The 21,849-nt window shown below is 45.3% G+C and overlaps 1 protein-coding gene across 2 annotated transcripts in view; it reads right to left on the bottom strand.

Moving 5' to 3' along the window:
- LOC133390753 (tetratricopeptide repeat protein 39A-like) overlaps window positions 1-21,849 on the bottom strand; it is a 43,398-nt gene that overhangs the window by 6,215 nt on the left and 15,334 nt on the right. For both annotated transcript variants that reach the window (XM_061640003.1, XM_061640013.1), the window contains exons 8-17: window positions 14,320-14,385; window positions 12,236-12,344; window positions 11,183-11,250; window positions 9,719-9,778; window positions 8,581-8,742; window positions 7,477-7,568; window positions 6,943-7,063; window positions 6,408-6,519; window positions 5,615-5,729; window positions 4,280-4,396 (exon numbers count right to left, since the gene is read on the bottom strand). In XM_061640003.1, the coding sequence (XP_061495987.1) occupies window positions 4,280-4,396; window positions 5,615-5,729; window positions 6,408-6,519; window positions 6,943-7,063; window positions 7,477-7,568; window positions 8,581-8,742; window positions 9,719-9,778; window positions 11,183-11,250; window positions 12,236-12,344; window positions 14,320-14,385 (1,022 nt within the window). The remainder of the gene's footprint in view (window positions 1-4,279; window positions 4,397-5,614; window positions 5,730-6,407; window positions 6,520-6,942; window positions 7,064-7,476; window positions 7,569-8,580; window positions 8,743-9,718; window positions 9,779-11,182; window positions 11,251-12,235; window positions 12,345-14,319; window positions 14,386-21,849) is intronic.

Genomic DNA, 21,849 nt, shown 5'->3' with positions numbered 1-21,849 from the left:
AATGCAAAGATGTATCACTGAACACTAAAGTCAGGATAATTCAGACCATAGTATTCCTGACCTCTGTGTATGGCTGTGAAAGTTGAACAGTGAAAAAGTGGATAAGAGAAAAATCAATTCATTTGAAATGTGGTGTTGGAGGAGAGCCTTGTGCATACCATGGACTGAAAAAAAGACAAATAATTGGATGTTAGAACAAATTAAACCAGAACTATCACTAGAAGCTAAAATGGTGAAATGGGGGTTATCATACTTTGGACACATTATGAGAAGACATGATTCACTAGAAAAGACAATAATGCTGGGAAAAACAGAAGGGAGCAGAAAAAGAGGAAGACCAAACAAGAGATGAATTGATTCCATAAAGAAAGCCACAGACCTGAACTTACAAGATCTGAACAGAGTGGTTTATGCTATTGGAAATCACTGATTCATAGGGTCGCCATAAGTCATAATCGACTTGAAGGCACATAACACCCACACAAGGACAAAAGGGTTGGATCCAGAGTTTGTGGAAAACACTGACATCCCGCAGAGGCTCCCAGTGGAGGAAGGGGGAAGAGGACTATTTTGGCAGATTTTGCTTTCATTGTGTAGCCTGCCTATACCACCTCTTACACTGTTCCAGGGTCTCCTAATCCTCCAGAGTAGCTTTTCATTGGGGAGAAAAATCACTTCTCCTTTCATCAGGAATGTCCTATGAGTGGAGTTCTGCTCAGGGGAACTCTGGATCCAAGCCAAGATCTGCAGCTATAAAGGACCTAAACCTAATGCAAAAATTACCACAGGAAGCTCCCTTATCCGGAGTCAGACTATTGGTCATCTTCCTCAGCATTGTTTACAATGACTGACTGCAGCTCTCCAGAATTTCAGGCAGGGTACTCTCAGCTCTACCTGGAAATGCTGGGGATTGAATCTGGGACTTTCTGCATGCAAGGCAGATTGCTATGTGTAAAAAGGTGCACAAAGAATATATTGTTTCTAAAGCATCTAGATCACAACATGTTTTGGCTTATGCAATCCTTCTTCCAGGGAATATGAAGTGATAACCTGTAAATAAAACCGACATGGTAGTAGGTGTCTACTACAGACCCCCTGGCCAAGAAGAGGTGGTAGACGAGGCCTTTCTCAAACAAATCTCTGAAATCTCAAGGAGGCAAGAAGTAGTAGTGATGGGGGACTTCAACTACCCAGATATCTGCTGGGAGACAAACTCTGCGAAGCACAAAGCCTCCAACAAATTCCTGATGGGCCTTGCTGATAATTTCTTCTTTCAAAAAGTAGAAGAAGGAACAAGGGGATCGGCAATCCTGGACCTGATCTTAACTAACAGGGACGAATTGGTCACGGGAATTAAAGTGGTCGGTACCTTGGGGGAAAGTGACCACGTAATGCTGGAATTTGGGATTCTGGGGAAAGCCAAAGAAGAATATAGTCAAACATGGACCTTGGATTTCAGGAAAGCCAATTTTAGCAAGCTCAGGGAAATGATGGGTAGGATCCCGTGGCTAGATAGACTAAAGAAAAAAGGAGCCCAAGAAGCGTGGGAGTTCATGAAGAAAGTATTACAAAAAGCACAATTGCAAACAATTCCAAAGAGGAAGAAAAATAGAAGACATCAGAAAAAGCCAATGTGGCTACACGGAAGACTGGTGGAGGAGGTAAAAGTAAAAAAGAGCATGTATAAAGAATGGAAGGAAGGACGCATCACCAAGGAAGAGTACCGACAAGCGGCTTGGGCTTGCAGGAATAGCGTAAGGAAAGCTAAAACCCAGAATGAGCTGAGGCTGGCGAGGGAAGCGAGGAACAACAAAAAGGGGTTTTTCAGATATGTTCGAAGCAAGAGAAAGACCAAGGAAACAGTGGGACCGCTGCTCAATGAAGATGGCAAAATGTTGACAGATAACAAGGAAAAGGCAGAACTGCTCAACGCCTATTTTGCCTCCGTTTTCTCCCAAAAAGGGAACAGTGTGCAACCTTGCATCGGTAGCAATCTCAGTAAGGGCTCGGGATTGCAGTTCAAGATTGATAAGGAGATAGTCAGGAAATACCTAGTTAACCTATATGAGTTCAAATCTCCAGGGCCTGATGAACTGCATCCCAGAGTATTGAAGGAACTTGCTGATGTACTCTCGGAACCTCTTGCCATCATCTTTGAGAAATCCTGGAGAACGGGAGAGGTGCTGGAGGATTGGAGACGGGCAAACGTCGTCCCGCTCTTTAAAAAGGGTAAAAAAGAAGATCCGGGGAATTACAGGCTGGTTAGTCTGACTTCAATACCGGGGAAGATATTAGAGTCCATTGGCAACTATCTAGATGACAATGCTGTGATTAGTAGGAGCCAGCATGGGTTTGTCAAGAAAAACTCCTGTCAAACTAATCTCATCTCTTTTTTTGATCGGGTCACTAGCCTAGTAGATGGCGGAAATGCTGTAGATGTCATCTATCTAGATTTCAGCAAAGCATTTGACAAAGTCCCCTACAACCTTTTGATTAGCAAACTGGTCAAATGCGGACTAGATGGAAATACTGTCAGGTGGATTCACAACTGGTTGGAAAACCGTACTCAAAGAGTGGTCGTCGGTGGCGCTGCTTCGGACTGGAAGGAGGTTTCGAGTGGAGTGCCACAGGGTTCTGTCCTGGGGCCGATACTCTTCAACATTTTTATCAATGACTTAGACGATGGGGTGGAGGGAAGCTTTATGAAGTTTGCAGATGATATGAAACTGGGAGGGATAGCTAACACAATGGAAGACAGGAATAAAATCCAAAGGGACCTGGATAGACTAGGAAATTGGGCTGAAATTAAGAAAATGACATCCAATAAAGACAAATGCAGAATTCTGCATTTAGGCCACAAAAACAAAATGCATGGGTACAGGATGGGAAATACCCGGCTTAGCAGTAGTGCGTGTGAGAAGGACCTTGGAATTGTAGTGGATCGCAAGTTGAACATGACCCAGCAGTGTGATGCTGCGGCAAAAAAGGCAAACGCGGTTTTGGGCTGCATAAACAGAGCTATATTTTCCAGGTAATAGTCCCACTATATTCTGCATTGGTCAGGCCTCATCTGGAATACTGCGTTCAGTTCTGGGCGCCTCATTTTAAGAAAGATATAGACAAGTTAGAGCGGGTTCAGAAGAGGGCGACGAGGATGATAGCCGGTATGGAGAACAAGTCTTATGAGGAAAGGTTGAAGGAACTTGGCATGTTCAGTCTGGTGAAGAGAAGGCTGAGGGGTGACATGATTGCACTCTTTAAGTACCTGAAGGGCTGTCGCATAGAGGAGGGTACAGATTTGTTCTCTGCTGCCCCAGAGGGTAGGACTAGATCTAATGGTTTTAAGTTGCAGGAGTGTAGATTCAGATTGGATATTAGAAGGAACTTCTTGACAGTAAGGGCGGTTCGGCAATGGAACCGACTGCCTAGGGAGGTGGTGGGATCCCCTTCGCTGGATGTCTTCAAGCAGAGGCTGGACAGCTATCTGCGGGAGATGCTCTAGCTGTGGATTTCCTGCTGTGAGCAGGGGGTTGGACTCGATGGCCTACAAGGCCCCTTCCAACTCTAGGATTCTATGATTCTATGTATAGCGAAACTTTCAAATAAACACAAAAGCTTTAGTTACAAAGGGAGTAAGAGTGAGCCTATGGTTTTCTATCATGTAGTTACATCTAACATCAAAATACTCACTTGAAGAGAGGCTAGATAATCAAAATGCATTTTGATTAAGAATACATTTTCTGTGCAGATCATCTGCAGAAGACAGACAGCCCTGCTACAAGAATACTTGGGCATATCAGCAATTTATTAGCGATTAGAGTTACTAAGTTTTCATTTCAAAAATTCTGGCCTTCTGAACAGGACAGAGCTAGAGTGAGGCTAAATAAACACACAGTTTGGAAGTGAGAACATGCTTTGCATACTGAGGGGACCTGAGTTCAATCTGCAGTAAAAAAAAAAAAAGTGATGCAAAATTGGGAAATACCCGTTTGATGGATTAGACAGTACTAGATTATATTGCATTGCATCAGTAATCTGACTCAAAAAGAAACATGTTTAGGTTTACTAGTTCTCAGATTTTATTGGCCAAAATGCAGTTTTAACAGCTGGATTAGGAAGAGGATTGGCGATTGGTTGGCGAGCTTCATTCCTATCTTCCATGAGGTTTATTCAGTCATCCAAAACACAGATCCATTACAGGGTAGCAAGAGCTTCCGGTGAACCTTTCCCTTTTTTTCTTAAAGCAAAGCATTAGGAGATAGTCCAGGTGTTCACTTACTTTGCCCTACGGAGCAGCTGCACAGCCTCTTCGTTCCGGCCTTGTGCCACGTACAGGAGGCTCAACTCCAGCAGTGCATTCGGTACCAAGTAGTGATCATACCGGATCCTCTTCTCACTGTACACAGAGGCAAATGAAGAGAGACTGCTTTTTGACTGACGGTACTTGATCTTAATCTAAGGAATATAGTACACTTAAGAGATGGGGAGCTGAGTAAGAAGTAGAACACAAATGGGAACCAAGTTTGCAGAGGATTGTAGGTAAATAGGTAGAATGGTAAGCAAATTAAGAATTTGATGGAGCAGTGGCAGCCAGAACACACTAAAACAGATGCTGGATTAGTTGAAGAATGTGAGAAGACATAACAATGCCATTTTTGGCTTCCTTTCTATTATTTGAGGTTTAATCCCATCAGGATTTCTCCAGAAGTCAGAAGCAAAACAATATGGATCATAGGAAACAAAGTAGTATCTTCTGTCTTCTCCACCCTCATTTGTCTTTTCTACGTTTTCAATGGGAACATTTCAATGGGTCCGGAATCTGCAACTGGTACAGAACGCGGCGGTGCACCTAATTAAAGGCAGCCACCGGCAAGATCATATCACTCCAGTGCTAAAAGAATTGCACTGATTACCAGTTGCTTACCGGGCCCAATTCAAGGTGTTGGTTTTGACCTTTAAATCCCTATACGGTTTCGGCCCAGTCTATCTAAAGGAGCGCCTCCAGCATCATCAACTATGCCGCCCAACAAGATCAGCCTCAAAAGACCTTCTCTCCATCCCATCAGTCAAAACAGCCAAACTGGTGAGGATTAGAGAGAGGGCTTTTTCAGTTGTGGCCCCCACCCTGCGGAACTCCCTCCCAAATGATCTCCACCATGCCCCTTCCATGATGAGTTTCCGTCAGGCCTTGAAGACCTGGCTCTTCAGGCAGGCGTTTGGGGTTGCCTAGATTTTACCTTCATTGTTTTTAGATTTTTGATGTCTAGGTATTGTATGCCTATTTTGTACATCGCCCAGAGTGGCTGGACAACCAGCCAGATGGGCGACTAATAAATTCAATAAATAAATAAAATTCAAAAATAAATAACAGAAACTGACTTTTCTGTGGGGCCACTAGATCCCTGAACCAAACTAGCCCAAGATCAGGAAGCATTCAATCATTTTCAGCCAACAAAAGGATGAGACCTGAGGGGCTACAGAGGCCTCTTTCTGCCAGGCAGAATTAGCATCCTTGCCTTAGGGAAAGTTGCCTGGGGGAGGGATCTCCTTCTCCCCCCTCTAAAAAATTCCCATATCCTCCTCCAAGGGGGCTGACAACTCTAGGGAAACTCACCTGCCATGGACAGCACTGAAGCAGGCCTCTGCCTCAGCTGAACTGTGCAAGTGCTTGAGGACTAGGCCTTTGAGAAGTAGCACCAGACACTGGTCATCCATCTGATACTCTCTCGCTGAGGGTATCAAGGAAGAGCAGAAAGAAAAGAGCACAAAAGAGAGGTGAATCAGGCTAAACAGTTACTGCCCCTAACCCACTCCCCCCTTAAGGTATGGATCCATATTACTGGTGCAGCAGGCATCCCTGGCTCCAACCCCACAGGTAAAAAAAGAAAAGCCAGGGTTTCTCCTCCCTCCACATAAACTCCTTCCTTGCTCACTCATCCTGAGGTTGCTTGTGAAGGAGAACAACCACAGCTTGTAAAAACACAAGGGTCATAACCAAATCATCTGATGTCAGCTCCCCCTCAAGGAGAAAAGCCGCAAACATCATTTCCAGTGACTAAGGAATCAGCAAGGTTGTAACTTTGTCCTCCAAAACAAAATATTAAAATCTTGACTGAATTGTGGGTGTATTCATTCATCCATGCTAAGGGCACTAGTTTCAGAGAAATTCCTCTTGATGGCAGTTTGTGCCAATGACTTGAAAACTAAGGGGTTTGGCTATCAAAAATAGTTCCCAGACATTTAGTCCTTGTCCAGTTTTCCCCAACACATCTATTACTGCTCAAATTCTTTTCTCCTCTAAATATTGTGGCCAAACTGCAGCATGAGTGATACTTTTTGCATGTATTCCAGAGCAAAATTTGCTATTCTTTTAGCTCCATGAGCCCACTTTGCAATTTTCATGAAACCTGGTGCCTGTTGTAGTTGCTTCTCAGCCTTCGTCAAGGTGTCTAGAGTCCCCTCTAGCAGTTCCTGCTGCTTGCCCAGGACAGTGAATCCATTCCACATATACATCATCTCCTGGAAAGGAAGGTACAGGGAGGCAGTTTGTGGTGATGCCAGTTAATGGGGGTGGGGAGAGACAGTGGCTGCAGCACCTTCTTTCTTGCCATACTATTTTGCCAGTCCAGGGGAGGGAAACACAGGTTTCTTGCTCTTGAGACGACTACACACACCTCTGGTGTGCAACAGAGTATACACAAATGGGAGGACGTCTGTGTCTCACATGTGGGGTGTGGGCAAATGTGCTAACTGCACAGGAATTCGTGAGAAGAAACCACCCCTCTCTTTTCATTTCATTTCTACATAGACCAAATTAAAACTGGCCATGGGACATGGTCATGAAAATGTTTTCTGTTTGCTTGAAACCATGACATCTTTTACACCTATACCCTTTAGAGACAGGTGCCCCAGGGTATAGAGACCACATACGTCCATCCTTACCAGGGCTGGCACAGGCAGGGGAACATGCTCGCTAGCTTTGTAGCGCCTTGCTTTGCGGATGGCAAACTTCTCTGTGGGTGGAGATTTTCCTGCAATCTTCTGCTTGAAGGAGGAAACCTGCCTGCAAGGTAAAAACAGGTGGAGAGGCTCACTGCAGTTTCATTCCAACATGCACTTCCACATGGGAGATGAAGAGACATTGTGCTCCCAGAAAAGCTTAATCCAGCTTCCAGGGACTCTTTGGTTATGGTAGCTCAAAGGAACCTGCCAAGTGGCAGTGCCAAACTTCAGCCACAGCTTTCAGTCATTCAGATAGGCAGCAATCACATGTCAGTCCTCCAGCAACATTCATTCAGGAGCCATTTGCTATTATTTCTGCACAGCAAGAAATATTTCTGCACTTTTGCAGAACTGGGACTCCTAGCCCACGAGTGCTCCAGGGGCCGACACGTTGCCAACGGAACAAGAGAACAAAACAGGCCAAGGTCTCCACTTCAGTTCTCCACAAGTTTCAGAAATATGCAGGGTTTTTACCTAAAGAGCTCAACCTCCTCCTCACCAAAAGGCCGTGGCTCCTCTGTTGGCAGCATGCTAAGGAAGGCAGCTTTCATGTACACGTACATAGCCTGCAGGGAGACAAGAAGGCAACATAGAAAGGGAGATGCCCAAAAGGACAAAAAAAGTGGGGGGGGGGAAGGACAGCAATGGCTGCTTTGGGGCCCTTAATAGCTTGGGACTACAGTGGGTGGGACTCTTCTGATGGGGCTAGGATAAGGAAAGGAGAGCCCAAACGGAAGCCCCTTCCGCTGGCGGCATAACTCAAAACTAGGACTTTCAGAAGATTCAGCAGCTGAGAGTGGGTGGGAAGCATGTAGCAAGAGCAACAAAAAAAGATCCCAGAGCTCAAGAATGCCTGGAAACTACCCTAACCCAAGATGAATGGAGTCTGGCCTTAGCAACTAATGATGAGGGGGACTCTGTACACTACTGCCCTCTAACAGGGATGGGATTGACAGCATGTGTCTTCCCAGCAGACAAAACACTGGATTTGGTTCACAGAGGCTGAATCAAAGTGGGCTGTGGGTAAGGAAGGATTTGTCTGCCTTAGTTCCCCATCTGCAAAATTGGAATAGCAAGGGGAGGGATGGAGTAAAACTGTACAGCGGAACATACACTTGAAGCAATCCTAGTGGCCACTTGTGCTGGCAATAGTTTTAGCAACACGAAACAGCAGGGAGTCACTGAGAATCCCTTGCCGCTTTGCAGAGGATGCTGGGATACACTTTAAGTCCCATGTCATAGTTGCTAAATATATTGGCCTGGGCCTGTTATGTACTAAAAGACGAGGAAGAAGTACTCCCAGGTAATGCTTGACATGGGCAAACCAGTCCCAGGATCTGCCTCAAATTCCAGGCCCTGAAGCTAGGGGATGTTATTGTGGCTGTACAGGTGCCCAGAGCCCTGTGGATCAGCTAGCATCAAAAGATGGTACTAGCTAGCCTTAGTGCTCTGTTTTGTTTTAAGCAGGGAGCAGTCTCCATTTTCCAAAATTGAGGTCTAACTCAAAGAAACTCTGCATTAATAATACTTTCTCCCCCCCCCCATGCTGCTCATTAACTTTTTGTGCATATTCCCCACCTTGGACCAGCGATTCTCCTTGCTCAGCAGGTCTGCATAGAAGTAGGCCATTTTCCACATTCCTTTGTAGGCAAAACACCACATCAACTCCCAGTAGCACATGTGGTGAAACTGCTTCCATGCCTGCTGGGCAGAGCAGCCCTCTTCAAACTTCTTGATGGCCTGAGCAGAGATGAAGAGGCCAAATCCCAGTTAGCCCAGAGGAGGAGGAGGAGGGCAGGGGCACCTCACCGCTTCTTACTGGGAAGCGTGGGGTAGGGGCTTCATACTGGAAGCAGGATTCTCAGCCTTATTACGGGGTGGCTATGATGAAGGGTGTGTGAGAATCTTTGCTTCCTAAAAAAAAGTGAGAGACAGCGCAAATCTCTAGCCCTTATCACTGTGAAGGTAAGTTTGATAGTGGAAGGGAAATGTCTGTGAAAATCTCAGAAGCCAGAGGTGTTGCTGAGTAAGATTTCTACTGTTTGGGGGTACACAAAGAATATTTTGTTCTAAGAGTACTGTGAATCATTACAAATATACACTAATACACATTACATGCATTTTTCTTTCCAACGCACAATTGAGCTCACGTGACACACACTTAAATGCTTTTTTCTGATCTTGGTATGAGGATTTTCTAAGCTTCAGGGTTATGGTATCCCTATCTTCTCCCCCACCTCCCATTTCAGCAAGCAGCAGTTGGTCTGGTTAAGTGACGGACAAGAGGGGCAAACACAAAAGGTACTAGGAAGGGAGTTGTGATCAGGGAGGGGCCCACCTTTTGCATACAGGCATTTGGATCCCTTTGTGAGCACAGGCTGCATGTTCTCAGACATCTCTCCACAGCCTTGTTGAATTGATTTTACGTATTTCATTAAGCAGCTTGATTCTCAATACACAGACAGCGTAAATTCCCACACAGGTGTGAGAAACTACCTGCTCTGGATAAAATTCTGAAGAGAGCAAGAGTCACTCCCCAGGCAGGAACAAAGTGCTTGAACTGATCCTGTGCCCGCAGCACCAGCCTGCAGCACTAACTAACAACGTTGTTAGTTGGAGGGTCAAACGCTGATGCAGATACAATCCCAAGACAAGGGAGACATAATAGCAGAGGTTCTCCTCCTGGACCCTCCCCTGCTTAGTTAAAGGTTCTCACCTCATTGATGTTTCCTTTGATCTCCTCTATCCTCCCAGAGAAGAATAAGAAAATGGCACTCTGCAAGATGGAAAGACAGCTCAGACATGGAGGAGGAGGAACAGCTCAACACACATGATGCTCAGACCAAGGGAGGGGCACTTCTTACACACACACACACAGACACACACACACACACAGACACACACACACACACAGACACACACACACACACACACACACAGTTGATTTCCCATTTGTCCATCATATATCTTCCACACCAGATGTGAGGGGAACAACACATGCCTGAAGACATAACAGCCTGGGCCCAAAGCAATTAGCCTCTGTGGGCATCTGCAACCTTTTCACAGTAGGTGGCAGGGGACCCAGCTTAGGATTTCAGAGGTCTCTTTAGTAGGCACACCATAACTGCAGAGAGGAACCTGCCAGGTGTTTTATACACCATCTCTGATGATCTAGGCCCACGTCCTTAAGATTCTGAAGCCAAGAATAAAAGATTAGGTTTTTCCCCCAATGCAACAATCAAAAAGGCAGAGCACAGTGAGAAACTCCCACCCAACTCTAAAAACTTCAAGTCTGATGTATAGGATCTGTCACATGCAACTTCAGAGGGGAACACAAAGGCCAGACACGGGGACTCCTATAGCAGATTCACCCCACTCCATCCCAGCTACAACAGAGGATGTGGACCTGTCTACACATGCAGCAGAATGATGTGGTAGAGTCTTGAGGTGAAACAAATAGGCAGCAGGTGGCCATTTTTGAATGCTCCCTCTTTTTTAAAAAACATACATTAAAAAAACACATTTCAAAGAAAAAGCCAGTACGAAGGTTCTAGCCCATTTCTGTCTCCCTGGTGTGCTAGATTTCTGCTTACAGGGAGATGTATATACAGGGAACAATTATGGGGGGGGAGTTATTCCCCCACCTGCAGTCCAAAATGGTAGTCCATTCTACCACTCCATTCCACTGAGTATGCAGAATCAGCCAAAAAACTTGAAAAAACATGAGGCACAGAAGGAAACAGAGAGAAAGAGCGCAATCTTAATATAGCAAAAACCCTGAATCAGAAGGCATGCTGTCTCTAGCACCAGTACTCAAATTGAAGAGGGGTGGTGAACGAGAGAGGACCCCTTAATAAAATTCACCAGCTCCACCACTGCACCCAATTTTAGCTAATTCATGGGTAGCCTTGTAGTCTTCTGAAAACAGCAGCGAAGGGGACTGACAGAAAAGTTAAGGGGACTGTGCCCCTCCCCAGCCCCACTGTAATTTGAGCACCACACTGCAGCCTCAGAGCAGGGCACGGGAAGCTTAATTGGTCCCTCTTAGGAGCATGAGGCAAGAAATTATTTCTTTAGGCTCTAGTAAGGTCTCTATGGAGGAGAGTTCGACAGCACAGGTACTAGACAAGGGACCTGTAAGGCCTGCAGCATCCCACAATGCATCCATATGGTCCCTTACCTTAGGGTAGCGAGTGAGGTATGGACTCAGCAGGGCCTCTGCCTCTGTAAAATTATCTTCACCAATCCCTGGGGGAAGGCACAGAAAGAGGGATGAATTAATCGCATTGAGGCACCCTCTCCCCCGATGGCCCAAATCAGAGCATGGTCACAGTATGTTGCGGTGCCATGTGTCCCAAAAGGTTTGCTCCAGGATCCCTTGCAATGGTCACAGGGAGACTGGGGGCACCTTTTCATGGTTACCCCTCAAAATACTGGGTGACTTGAGCAGCCAGGCCAGCCCCAACCCTACGCCCAGCCAAGAAGCTACACTTTATCCAGAGTATGGATCAGGACCAGCAGGGGAAATCAGCCTTTTCCAAAAGGGGGAAAGTTTCAGCCCCATTTTCTGTCTCCATCCTTCCTACTCACAGCCCACTTTATCAGCCATGGCCCCTTGCCAGAACAAAGATCGCCACCTGGCTTACACTGAATCCCTCTTGCTTCCAAACTGTGGTGCGCCTCCCCCACTTTTAGACATAATTAATTAATGCAAAAACAAGCATTTCAAGCGCTGAAAATGTTTCTCGTGCGTTGTAATCTTTACACCTATAAGGCAGACCAACGCTACCATCCCCACACGAGAGACAGAGCGCTTGCTTTCTTGCTACAGACAGCTTAATGAGTTCAAGGTGGAGGACTTCACAGCTCACACTTCACCATGACACATCTCCATCCCTCACTTCTCACTGTTCAGTTCAGCCACAATCAGAAGGGTTAGAATTCCACCCCTCCTTCCCTGTACCCTCAGTGCCCTCCCGCATTTCCCCCACAAACCAAATTCTGTAATCAGAATAATCTGCACAGATCCCAACGACCTGACATGAGTCAGTTGGGGAAGGAGTTGCTGTATGTTCTCTCACTGAGCAGAAGCAATTATTCCTAATTAAGACACAAAATAAAAGCCCCCCAAGTGGGGAAAAGGGATTCCACGTCCCTGACCCTCACTGTCACCAACCCACTGAAAGGCCACCATTTTCTGTCTTGCTCCCCAAAGATGGAGAAAAGATTTTACCTAAGATGAAAGTAAGGAAGGTATAGTAGCAAAGGAGCAACATTGTGCAAAGCAGAGCCCGGAGGTTGGGTGTGGTGGCCCCCTGATGCAGCTGTCGCAGGCCATGATCCTGCAGAGAAAAAGAAATTAAAATAAGGGGGGGTAGAAAGAGAGTAGGAAGAAACAGCAAAGAATGGATTACCCAGGTGGCCTCAGACAATAGATCCAATGGTTTCCTAGCCAGCTAAATGCATAGTGCTCGCTCTCGCTCTGTGTGTAAAATACATACGTAATACAGCTGATAGTATTACAGAGCTGAAACAAAAGAGCTAGAGTTGAAGCAAAATCACAGCCACTGGAAAATGCTGATACACCAATGTATTGAGAACAGTGTACAAATAGCCTCCTTTCATTTCTGTGTTAGGCTTGAGTGTGCAAATGCACTGAGGGAATATTCCCAAGAGCTCCCTGTGGAACACAGTTACATGCCATGTCAAAATTGATTTAACTGTGATGTTCAAGGCCAGCCCAATTGGAGAAACTACATAGTCAACTTAGGTCAGAAATATTTCATGAAGCAATCCCAGGATCCTTTTTTAACAGCAACAAGAGGATGCTTTGGCACAACTCTTCAGAGACTGTGCACAGTACAAGGGTTTTACTCCATCACCTTTTGACAGATTAGAACGGATTCTGCAACACTCTTCTCAGATTGGTACAGTATGGTCACTTGGCATGGCAAAACATGTTGGGAAAGCACCTGGTGGTTTTATTAGACAAGTGAAAACAGCCAAGACAGATGTCTCTTTCCCCCTGTTTGCAAAGGTTTTCCCAAGTGGGAAAGTGATGCCGAGAACCTTCATCCCTGAATGCTTTGCCACTCACATTTCCATTCTGGTGCTTACAGCCATGTGAGATTCTTTCAGCACAGATCTCTAGATAAGCAGATCCAGCCTCACCAGAACAATTCCCCAGGAACAAGCTAGTATAGAGGCACACTAGGAACACCTATGACCGCTACACCACTATGAAGGATGAAACACCACCAAATGGTTCCTAAGGCCACCTCGCCATCAGGCTGCTGACATTTTCTACATCTTTGAACTGGAAAGTAAAGGGGCAGCTTCTGGGTCAAGGAGGTGAGGAATACCAGCTGCAGGATTTGAGTTCCCACTGCTGTTGACCAATCTATCCAATCCAGGTCTTGCAAGTCTGAGTGTGTACAAAGACTATGAAAAGATAACATTCTAGATTCAAATCAAAATCCTCTTTTTGTCTTCCGATTTGTGCCTCCACATTAATGTCTGTCTGGGAGAACATGAGATCCCATGCAGAACAGCATAGTCTCCTAGTGCAATTCCACTAGTAAAGCAATCAATTGACTACTACATTATTATTCTGAATGAACTGTACTGGTTCTGGTGCCAGCTCAAGACATTTTGCCACTCCCAAGTAACTGTACAGCATTATCCTATCAGTACCCCAAAACATCTCCCATGACTTTGCAAGTGATCCTGGGATGCACCTTTCAGACCACACACTACTTCAATTGTACCCCTATAAACATTGAAAGGTCTTGTACCTGCCCACTTTACAGGCTTGTTTTAGAATGTGGTGACCCCTCCACATTTTGATAGACTCCAGCTCCCAGAAGTCTCAGCCAGCATAGCTAATGGTCAGCGATGAAAGTAATTTAAGTCCAACAACATATGGAAGACACAATATTGGCTATCCCTGCTTTAGAGGAAGGAGGAAATAACTGAGGTAGTTGCTTGCCTTGAGCCCTAGGAAAGCCTCCACAAATCTCAAATGCATAAAAACGCCAGCATCTCCCTGACTGAAGAGCCCCTGGACAAGTGTTTATATAGAAGGTCCCTGGCTCAGTCCACAGCATCTCCAGGGAAAATCAGTTCGGAAAACAGGGCTGGGGAAGACCTTGCTCTACACGGACAGATGCTACCAATCAGAGTAGACAATACTAAGCTAGATGAATCAATGATCTGACTTTTCACAAAGCAGCATTCCTATCTAGAAATATCATGTCCACCAGCACACCACATTGTGCCTCCCAAAACTACACACACCCCTGAGGCAGGCAGTTGTACCTTGTCCCCTGAAAACCCCGCAAATTCCAGAAGTTTCAAGATCCGAGGTGGAAAAAGAGAGAGAGTCTGTGGAAAAAAGACATCAACATGAATGACAAAGGCACTTGTGGCAATACGTCCTCTGCCTGGACTTAATACTTCTTTAAAGGTGGAACACTCCCCCTTTGAGGTCCACCCCAAGTCAGATGTCCCTGTGGATCACCCCCTCCCCACCCCCTCCCCACCAATATACCTGTTGAAGCCCATGGCCTTAGAGGAAATGGTCATAGCTCAGAGGGAGAGTGCTTGCTTTCCATGCAGAAAGCCCCCGGTTCAGTTCCCAGCATCTCCAGGTAGGGCTTGGAAATAATCTTGCCTGAAACCCAGAGAGCTGCTGCCAGTCAGCGTTGACTACTGAGCTAGATGGACCAATGGTCTGATTTGGTATAACTATACTATCGAATCAGACCTAAACTATAAAATATAAAAATGGGTCTTGTTTTGGGTTTTGTTGTTTTCTTTCCGATGTTAGGGACCCTTTGTTGTTGTTATGTGCCTTCAAGTCGATGCAGCTTTCTACATCTCCTTTCTATACCCTTGATCATGGTATCCTCTATGGGGGGCACTGTTTTACAGCAGTCCTGTTCCTTCCGATCTTTCCTACAGGATGGTATTCAGTGTTTCGGCTCCATGGTCCTTGCTCTGTGGTGCGCCGCTCGGTACAATTTAGTCCCCAAAGCTGTTTTATATTAAGCCACTGGGGACAGTCATTAGGAGTTTGGGGGTAAAATAGTATGTTGATGACACACAGCACTATTTCTCCATAACAAGAGAAAGCGGTTATACGCAGGAGAGGCTGTACTTAATCTGGAACGGCGGTCGCCAATGTAGCACCCATGGGCACCATGACGCCTGCAAAGGGCCCCAGACTCTTAGCTCTCATTTTTGTTATGAAGCAAATTGTGCAGGTGCCCTGCTTAGCGATTTCTGTTATTCACACGTGAGTTGTTTGGACACACAGCAACAGAAATCCCTGGGGGGCTTAAACAGCTGCAGTTTCCTTCTCCCCTTTAGTGCACTTTTCCTGCTTCTGTCTTATTTTCTAGTTCTTGAAATCTCTGTAGTTTGCCCTTCATAGTCTGCCCTAGGAAGCAGGATTCATGGATTCTTGTAGTGGGTTTGTCTGAGGTCAGGTAGTCCCTAGACGTTATTTTCTGCAAGTACTACTACACAACAAATGCAGGTGGATGTTAAAAGAATCCCCCCCCCCAAAGGCAAATGTGAAGACTTTGCAGAGAGGCTTCGGCATGACCAGGGACTCAGTAAGAATTCACTGTATAGCTAACTTACAGTACAATGGTATACATGCCTACTCAGAAGTAAGTCTCTTTGTGCTTAATGGGGCTTACTCTAAGGTAAGAGGGTACAGGACAGTAGCCTAGGCTTTGGTTTAGGGTTGAGACTGAGGAGAAAACAGAGTTCTTGTGCCTTTAACAGTTGTATGGCAGGCAGAAATTCAACAAGTTAAACCTTTTTTAATATGGAAATACAATTATGGGGAAAGCTCTCTCTCAAAATTCAAAATGTGCCTACTGGTCTTAAAAGGTTGGTGACCCCTGATCTGAACCATTCTCTGGGTGCAGTGGTAGACTGGATGAGGGCCGACAAGCTGAGCTTGAACCCTGGGAAGACAGAGACACTGCGGGTGGGTGATTTCCATGGCCGGGAGACTGGTCAGTTGCCTGCTCTGGAAGGCGTTGCTCTTCCTCTGAAAAAACAGGTTTGGGGGTGTTCCTGGATCCATCTTTGTTGCTGGATGCTCAGGCAGCCTCAATGACTAGGAGTGTGTTTTACCATGTACAGTTCGTATACCAGCTATGACTGTTCTTGAACAGGGATAGTCTGGCCTCGATGATTCATGCAATGGTAACCTCAAGACTTGATTACTGCAATGTGCTCTATGTGGGGCTACCCTTGAACCCGGTTCAGAGGCTCCAGCTAGTGCAGAATGCTGTGGCTAGACTGTTGATGGGGACAGACTATTGTTAGCACATAATTATGTGGCTTAAAAGCTTCACTAGCTGTCCACATGTTATTGGGCCAGGTGCAAGCCCTCCATGTTAATTAGCAAGACTTAACAACTTGGGTCTAAGGATACCTCAACGACCAACTGAATACCTTATACCCCTGCCCCATCACTGAGATCTATAAGAGAGTCACTTTAGTTGCTCCCCATGGCTCGGATGCACGGCTCATATCCATGAGGAGCCGTGCATTTAGTCATTATTTTGGGCCCAATTTTATGGACCTCCCTTCTAGCTGAGATCAGACAGGCCCCCTCCCTACTGAAGATTTTTTTTTTAATTTCAGCAGGCCTTTTCAATGAATTCTGATCTTATAGTTTTAACTGATTTCATCTTTATTGTATTGTTGAGTTAAGCAAAAATTGTAATTAAGTGATACATAAATAGTCAAAATAAATATCTGTCTTCGTATGCCAGCCAATCTCCTTGGAAGAAATTCAAAAATCTCCACTACTTGTCACAGAAATACAGAGTATTAGACAGCCAGAAGTAAGTTCTGATGTCCAAATTAAAAGAGTCTATGTAGAACATGAAAGACCCTCCGTGGCGCAGAATGGTAAGCGGCGGTAACACAGCCGAAGCTCTGCTCACGGCCGGAGTTCGATTCCAACGGAAGGAGGAAGTCGAATCTCCGGTAAAAGGGGTCGAGGTCCACTCAGCCTTCCATCCATCCGTGGTCGGTAAAATGAGTACCCGGCATACGCTGGGGGGTAAAGAAAGGCCGGGGACGGAACTGGCAATCCCACCCCATATATACGGTCTGCCTAGTAAACATCGCAAGACGTCACCCTAAGAGTCGGAAATGACTTGCACTACAAGTGCGGGGACACCTTTACTTTTATGTAGAACATGAGGGCATTGAACTCTATTCTTAGTGGACTGCTGCAGATAGAAGAACAATTCCAGTTACTAGTTTGCACCATCCCTCTCTGCCAGCTGTTTATGTATGCCTTGATTCCAGCAATAAAACACTTGACTTCTTCACTGTATACACTGCCAGCTCAGTGCACTGCTCCTGTGACGGTTTACCTCTGACATGCCCCAATGACTATTTTCTGCTATTGAAAAGGAGTGGGGTGGGGAAAGGAAGCTATCCAAGACTTCCTTTTTGGGGAATTGTGGGAAAACACACAAAGCATTTTGATCCTGCTCAGAGGCATACCACTCTGTTTGCCATTTTCAAAACTGTCCTTTGTTATTGTGATATATAGTCTTTCCCAATAAATACCAAATAGGGTTGAGACTCTGGCCTAGTTCTCCCTGAGATAGTAAATGCCTGACCTGTACCGACTGCAGGCAGAAGGTTTTATAACTCAGTGCTCCTCTACTAAAAAACAACCACCAAGAATCAACCCCAAACAGTAGGGTGAATCTACTGTGGAAGAGCCAGGTTTTATTCACTCACTTTTTACGAGGCATCTACCACAACATCATGAAACACACACACACACACACACACCTGTGTTTCATGTTTTCCCTGTTCAGCATCCCTTCCTCCCAAAACTTCCCATGACAAGATCAGAAAATCCAACTTTTTTAACTCAATGGAACAGCTGTGCACTTTCCCCAGGCATAGATGGCCTATGCTATTCTGACTAGTTATGGACAGTATAGGCATTCCTCAGGTCTAGCCACTTTGGTCTGTGTCTTCTTTCTAGAAATCAGTTCTGTCCCGTTCACCCTTCCCTTTGGCCATGAACACACTTGCAGTTATTCTAGTTTCAGTGCATCTCCACCTCTCTGTTGTGAACCACTGTGACACACAATGTCAGTCAAACTCCACCCCTTTTTACCCAATATTGGGATTTTTGAGATTGGATGCATTTTCCCTTCAAGCCAGTTTCACACTGACTTCAAAACTGTGTGGTCAATCAACCTGTTGCAAAGGTGTGTCCAGTGGAAACATTTTGCTGTGGGCAGTCCTAGCAAGCCTGACGTTAGCAGTGGAGCTGGATGTATCTAATCAAACAATAAAGATGTGTGCAGCTGGAGGCAGATTAATTCCAAACTGCACCCAGACAAAATGACCTTTTTGCTGCTTTGGAGGGACACTAGTGTGCACGTAGCCTTTGTATAATTTCCCCCCTTTCCCTTCCCTAAATTGGAGTGGGGAGAACAGATAATAATCAGCAGTGCAGTGAATGCGATGGGTGTATGTAACCCTTCCCACCTCACACAACGGTCCCAATGAACATTGTCCTTCTTTAATGTTTGGGACTGAGGAAAGGGGGGCGGTCCACTTCATGGTAGAAGTTTGGAAGCAGAGTTGCTGTTCCAGCTTAAGGCAAAACAGCACTGACTGGGTACTAGCAAATCATTCACATCTGGAAACAGTCTATAGAAAGCTAGCATGTGAGTGAGGTTTGTAGCCTAGCTTTCTCCTTGACAGACTAGTTTTCTATGTGAAATAATATTTTCTGTATGGAGTAGCATTCTGTCTCACACAATCCCGACCTGCATAAGGTTGAGATGTACAGAAAAATTCTGAGTGACAGAAAAATGGTATATCAGGAAAATGTGAGATTGCAAAAGTTCACTTCTCTAGGGCATACCATGCTCTCCTCACCACTCTGTAACTGAACCCACTTTTAAAAAAATCTAACTTCCATCCTATATTATGGTTTGATACAAAGCTGATGGATTGTTGTCATGTCTGATATTATTATTTATTTATAAGTCTCCTAAGTTCTAGGTGCTGAACCTATTTAAAAAAAAAAACAGGCCCTGCCTGCAGGTTTAAATATGTAAATTGACAACAGTAAACAAAATGACCCAAGTGTTCATATTACAATTGCTAAATTTGTTCATTAAATACAAAGTCATGTTTGATTATGTGTACGAGGGCAATAAAACTGTGTTGCTTCCCATTACTGAAACCACCGTGTTGCTTTCCATTATGAGATCCCCATGGTGTTTGTGCACTAAGCAGTCAACAATGCTGTTCAACGGCAGTCCCATGAGCTGAGAGGCTCACTCTGTTCTTCCTCACCTCAGTGGGGCCAGGCAGCTTCTCCCAAGTCTAGGCTTGGAGACCGCACAGCATCCCCACATGCAGGGCCTGTTCCAGAGGGTGACATGGTCAAGAATTCAGACCAACAAAGGGCCTACTGCCTCAACACCCATTCTTAATTGGCACGGAGCATCCAAAGTAGGGTTGCCAGGTCAGAAGCATCCCAAAACCGGGCCCCAGTGATGTCATTATGCATGATACATTAAGCATCAATCACAGTTGCTTGGAGCATACAATTAAAAAAAAAATCTGATTGGAAATTAAAATAGAAATCTTAGCTAAAAGATGGAGCCTGGGTAGGGAACATTTAATCTAGCCTACTTGTTTTCAGCAAGAAGAGTTAAGTGCCATCAGGCCAGGGCAGTCACCAGAAGGCCACTGCAGAGACAAAGGAGCCTAGTGTTGTGGAGATGTTAGATGGGAGCTTTGGGGAATAAAGATGGATGCTCCTGAAGGCTACAATTCTAAACACACTTACTAAGGGATTAAGCCCCATAGAACTCAACAGGACTGACTTCTAAGTAGACATAGTTTGGACTGTGCTGTTGGTAAACCTTGACTAGGGTTCTTCTGCAAAGACATCCATATCCAAGCAGGGTGGGCAACCCCCTGCCTGGAATACCCTGCCCTTGTCTTTTAACGTGGCTGCTCCAAACGTTTTTACAGATTTGACCCTTCAGAAAGAGGTCTGAGAAATGAGTAAGAGTAAGAAGTATCTTTTAAAATTGTTCTTTTCAATTCACTCCTGAATGAACATCATACCTAGGGCAGATCCACACCATTCCTTTAAAGCACATTCAACACCCATTTGAAGCACATGAATCCCACCACAGAATCATGGGAACCGCAGTTTGTTAAGAGCGGTGAGAACTATAACTGTGAGGGGGAAATGACACTTCCCAAAATTCTTTAGGGGAAGTCATGCGCTTTAAATGCGAGTTGGATGTGCTTTAAACGTATTGTGTGAATCCACTTAATAAATTTTGCCTGCATGTAAATTGTTTTAATTAATTTTTCAAAATGGAAATGAGCTATAAACTGTAGTGGGTGACCATGGGCTACTCACCATCTCTCAGCCTATCTGCCCCTCAGGATGAAAATAATGGAGGACCATGACTACCCCAAGGCATACTTAAAATGTAAAGGAAGTATTGTACAACCATAGTGTGAAATCAGATACTTATTGGGACACAGTATGACAAAACTGGGTGGAAGTAACGAGTGGGGTACCACAGGGGTCGGTCCTGAGCCCAGTGCTCTTCAACATTTTTATTAACTACTTGGATGAGGAGGTACAGAGCATGCTTATCAAATTTGCAGATGATACAAAATTGGGGGGCATAGCTAATACCGTGCAAGATAGAAACAAAATTCAAATGACCTTGATAGGCTGGAGCATTGGGCTGAAAACAACAGAATGCAATTCAACAGGGATAAATGCAAAGTTCTACACTTAGGAAAAAGAAACCAAATGCACAGTTATAAGATGGGGGATACTTGGCTCAGCAGTACGACATGTGAGAAGGATCTTGGAATTGTCGTTGATCACAAGCTGAATATGAGCCAACAGTGTGATGTGGCTGCAAAAAAGGCAAATGCTATATCAGGCTGCATTAACAGAAGTATAGTTTCCAAATCAAGTGAACATAAGAACATAAGAAGAGCCTGCTGGATCAGGCCAGTGGCCCATCTAGTCCAGCATCCTGTTCTCACAGTGGCCAACCAGGTGCCACTGAGTGAAGTATTAGTTCCCCTCTATTCAGCACTGGTTAGGCCTCATCTTGAGTGCTGCGTCCAGTTCTGGTCTCTGCACTTCAAGAAGGATGCAGACAAACTGGAACAGGTTCAGAGGAGGGCAACAAGGATGATCAGGGGACTGGAAACAAAGCCCTATGAGGAGAGACTGGAGGAACTGGGCATATTTAACCTGGAGAAGACTGAGGGGAGATATGATAGCACTGTTCAAGTACTTGAAAGGTTGCCACACAGAGGAGGGCCGGGATCTCTTCTCGATTGTCCCAGAGTGCAGGACACAGAATAATGGGCTCAAGTTGCAAGAAGCCAGATTTTGACTGGACATCAGGAAAAGCTTCCTAACTGTTAGAGGAGTGGTTCCCAACCTGGGGTCGGGACCCCCAGGGGGGCTGCGAAGTAATCCAGAGGGGGCCGTGAACAGTAAATAAATGAATTGTTTATTATTATTTTTTAAAGAAGTCTTTACTCCCTCGACACTGTATGCTTCCCACTGGTGCTGCCAATGACACCTCCCCCTTGCTCTAAACAAGAGGGGAGGCCTTTTGCTGAAGCACCAGAGCATCTTTCAGGCGCACTAAGGGCAGGCATCTGCCTATAAAATACATGGCAGATGCCAAAGGAGGCTGAGGGTGGAGCTACCAGGAAGAAGAGGGGATAACTATCACTGATTCCCGTCTCCTTGCACTGCCGCTACTGACAGCG

Source organism: Rhineura floridana, chromosome 1, assembly GCF_030035675.1.
Source record: "Rhineura floridana isolate rRhiFlo1 chromosome 1, rRhiFlo1.hap2, whole genome shotgun sequence".
NCBI classification, from domain to species: Eukaryota; Metazoa; Chordata; class Lepidosauria; order Squamata; family Rhineuridae; genus Rhineura; species Rhineura floridana.
Note: the sequence above shows the minus strand (reverse complement) of the source record. Positions and strands in the feature narration are given on the sequence as shown.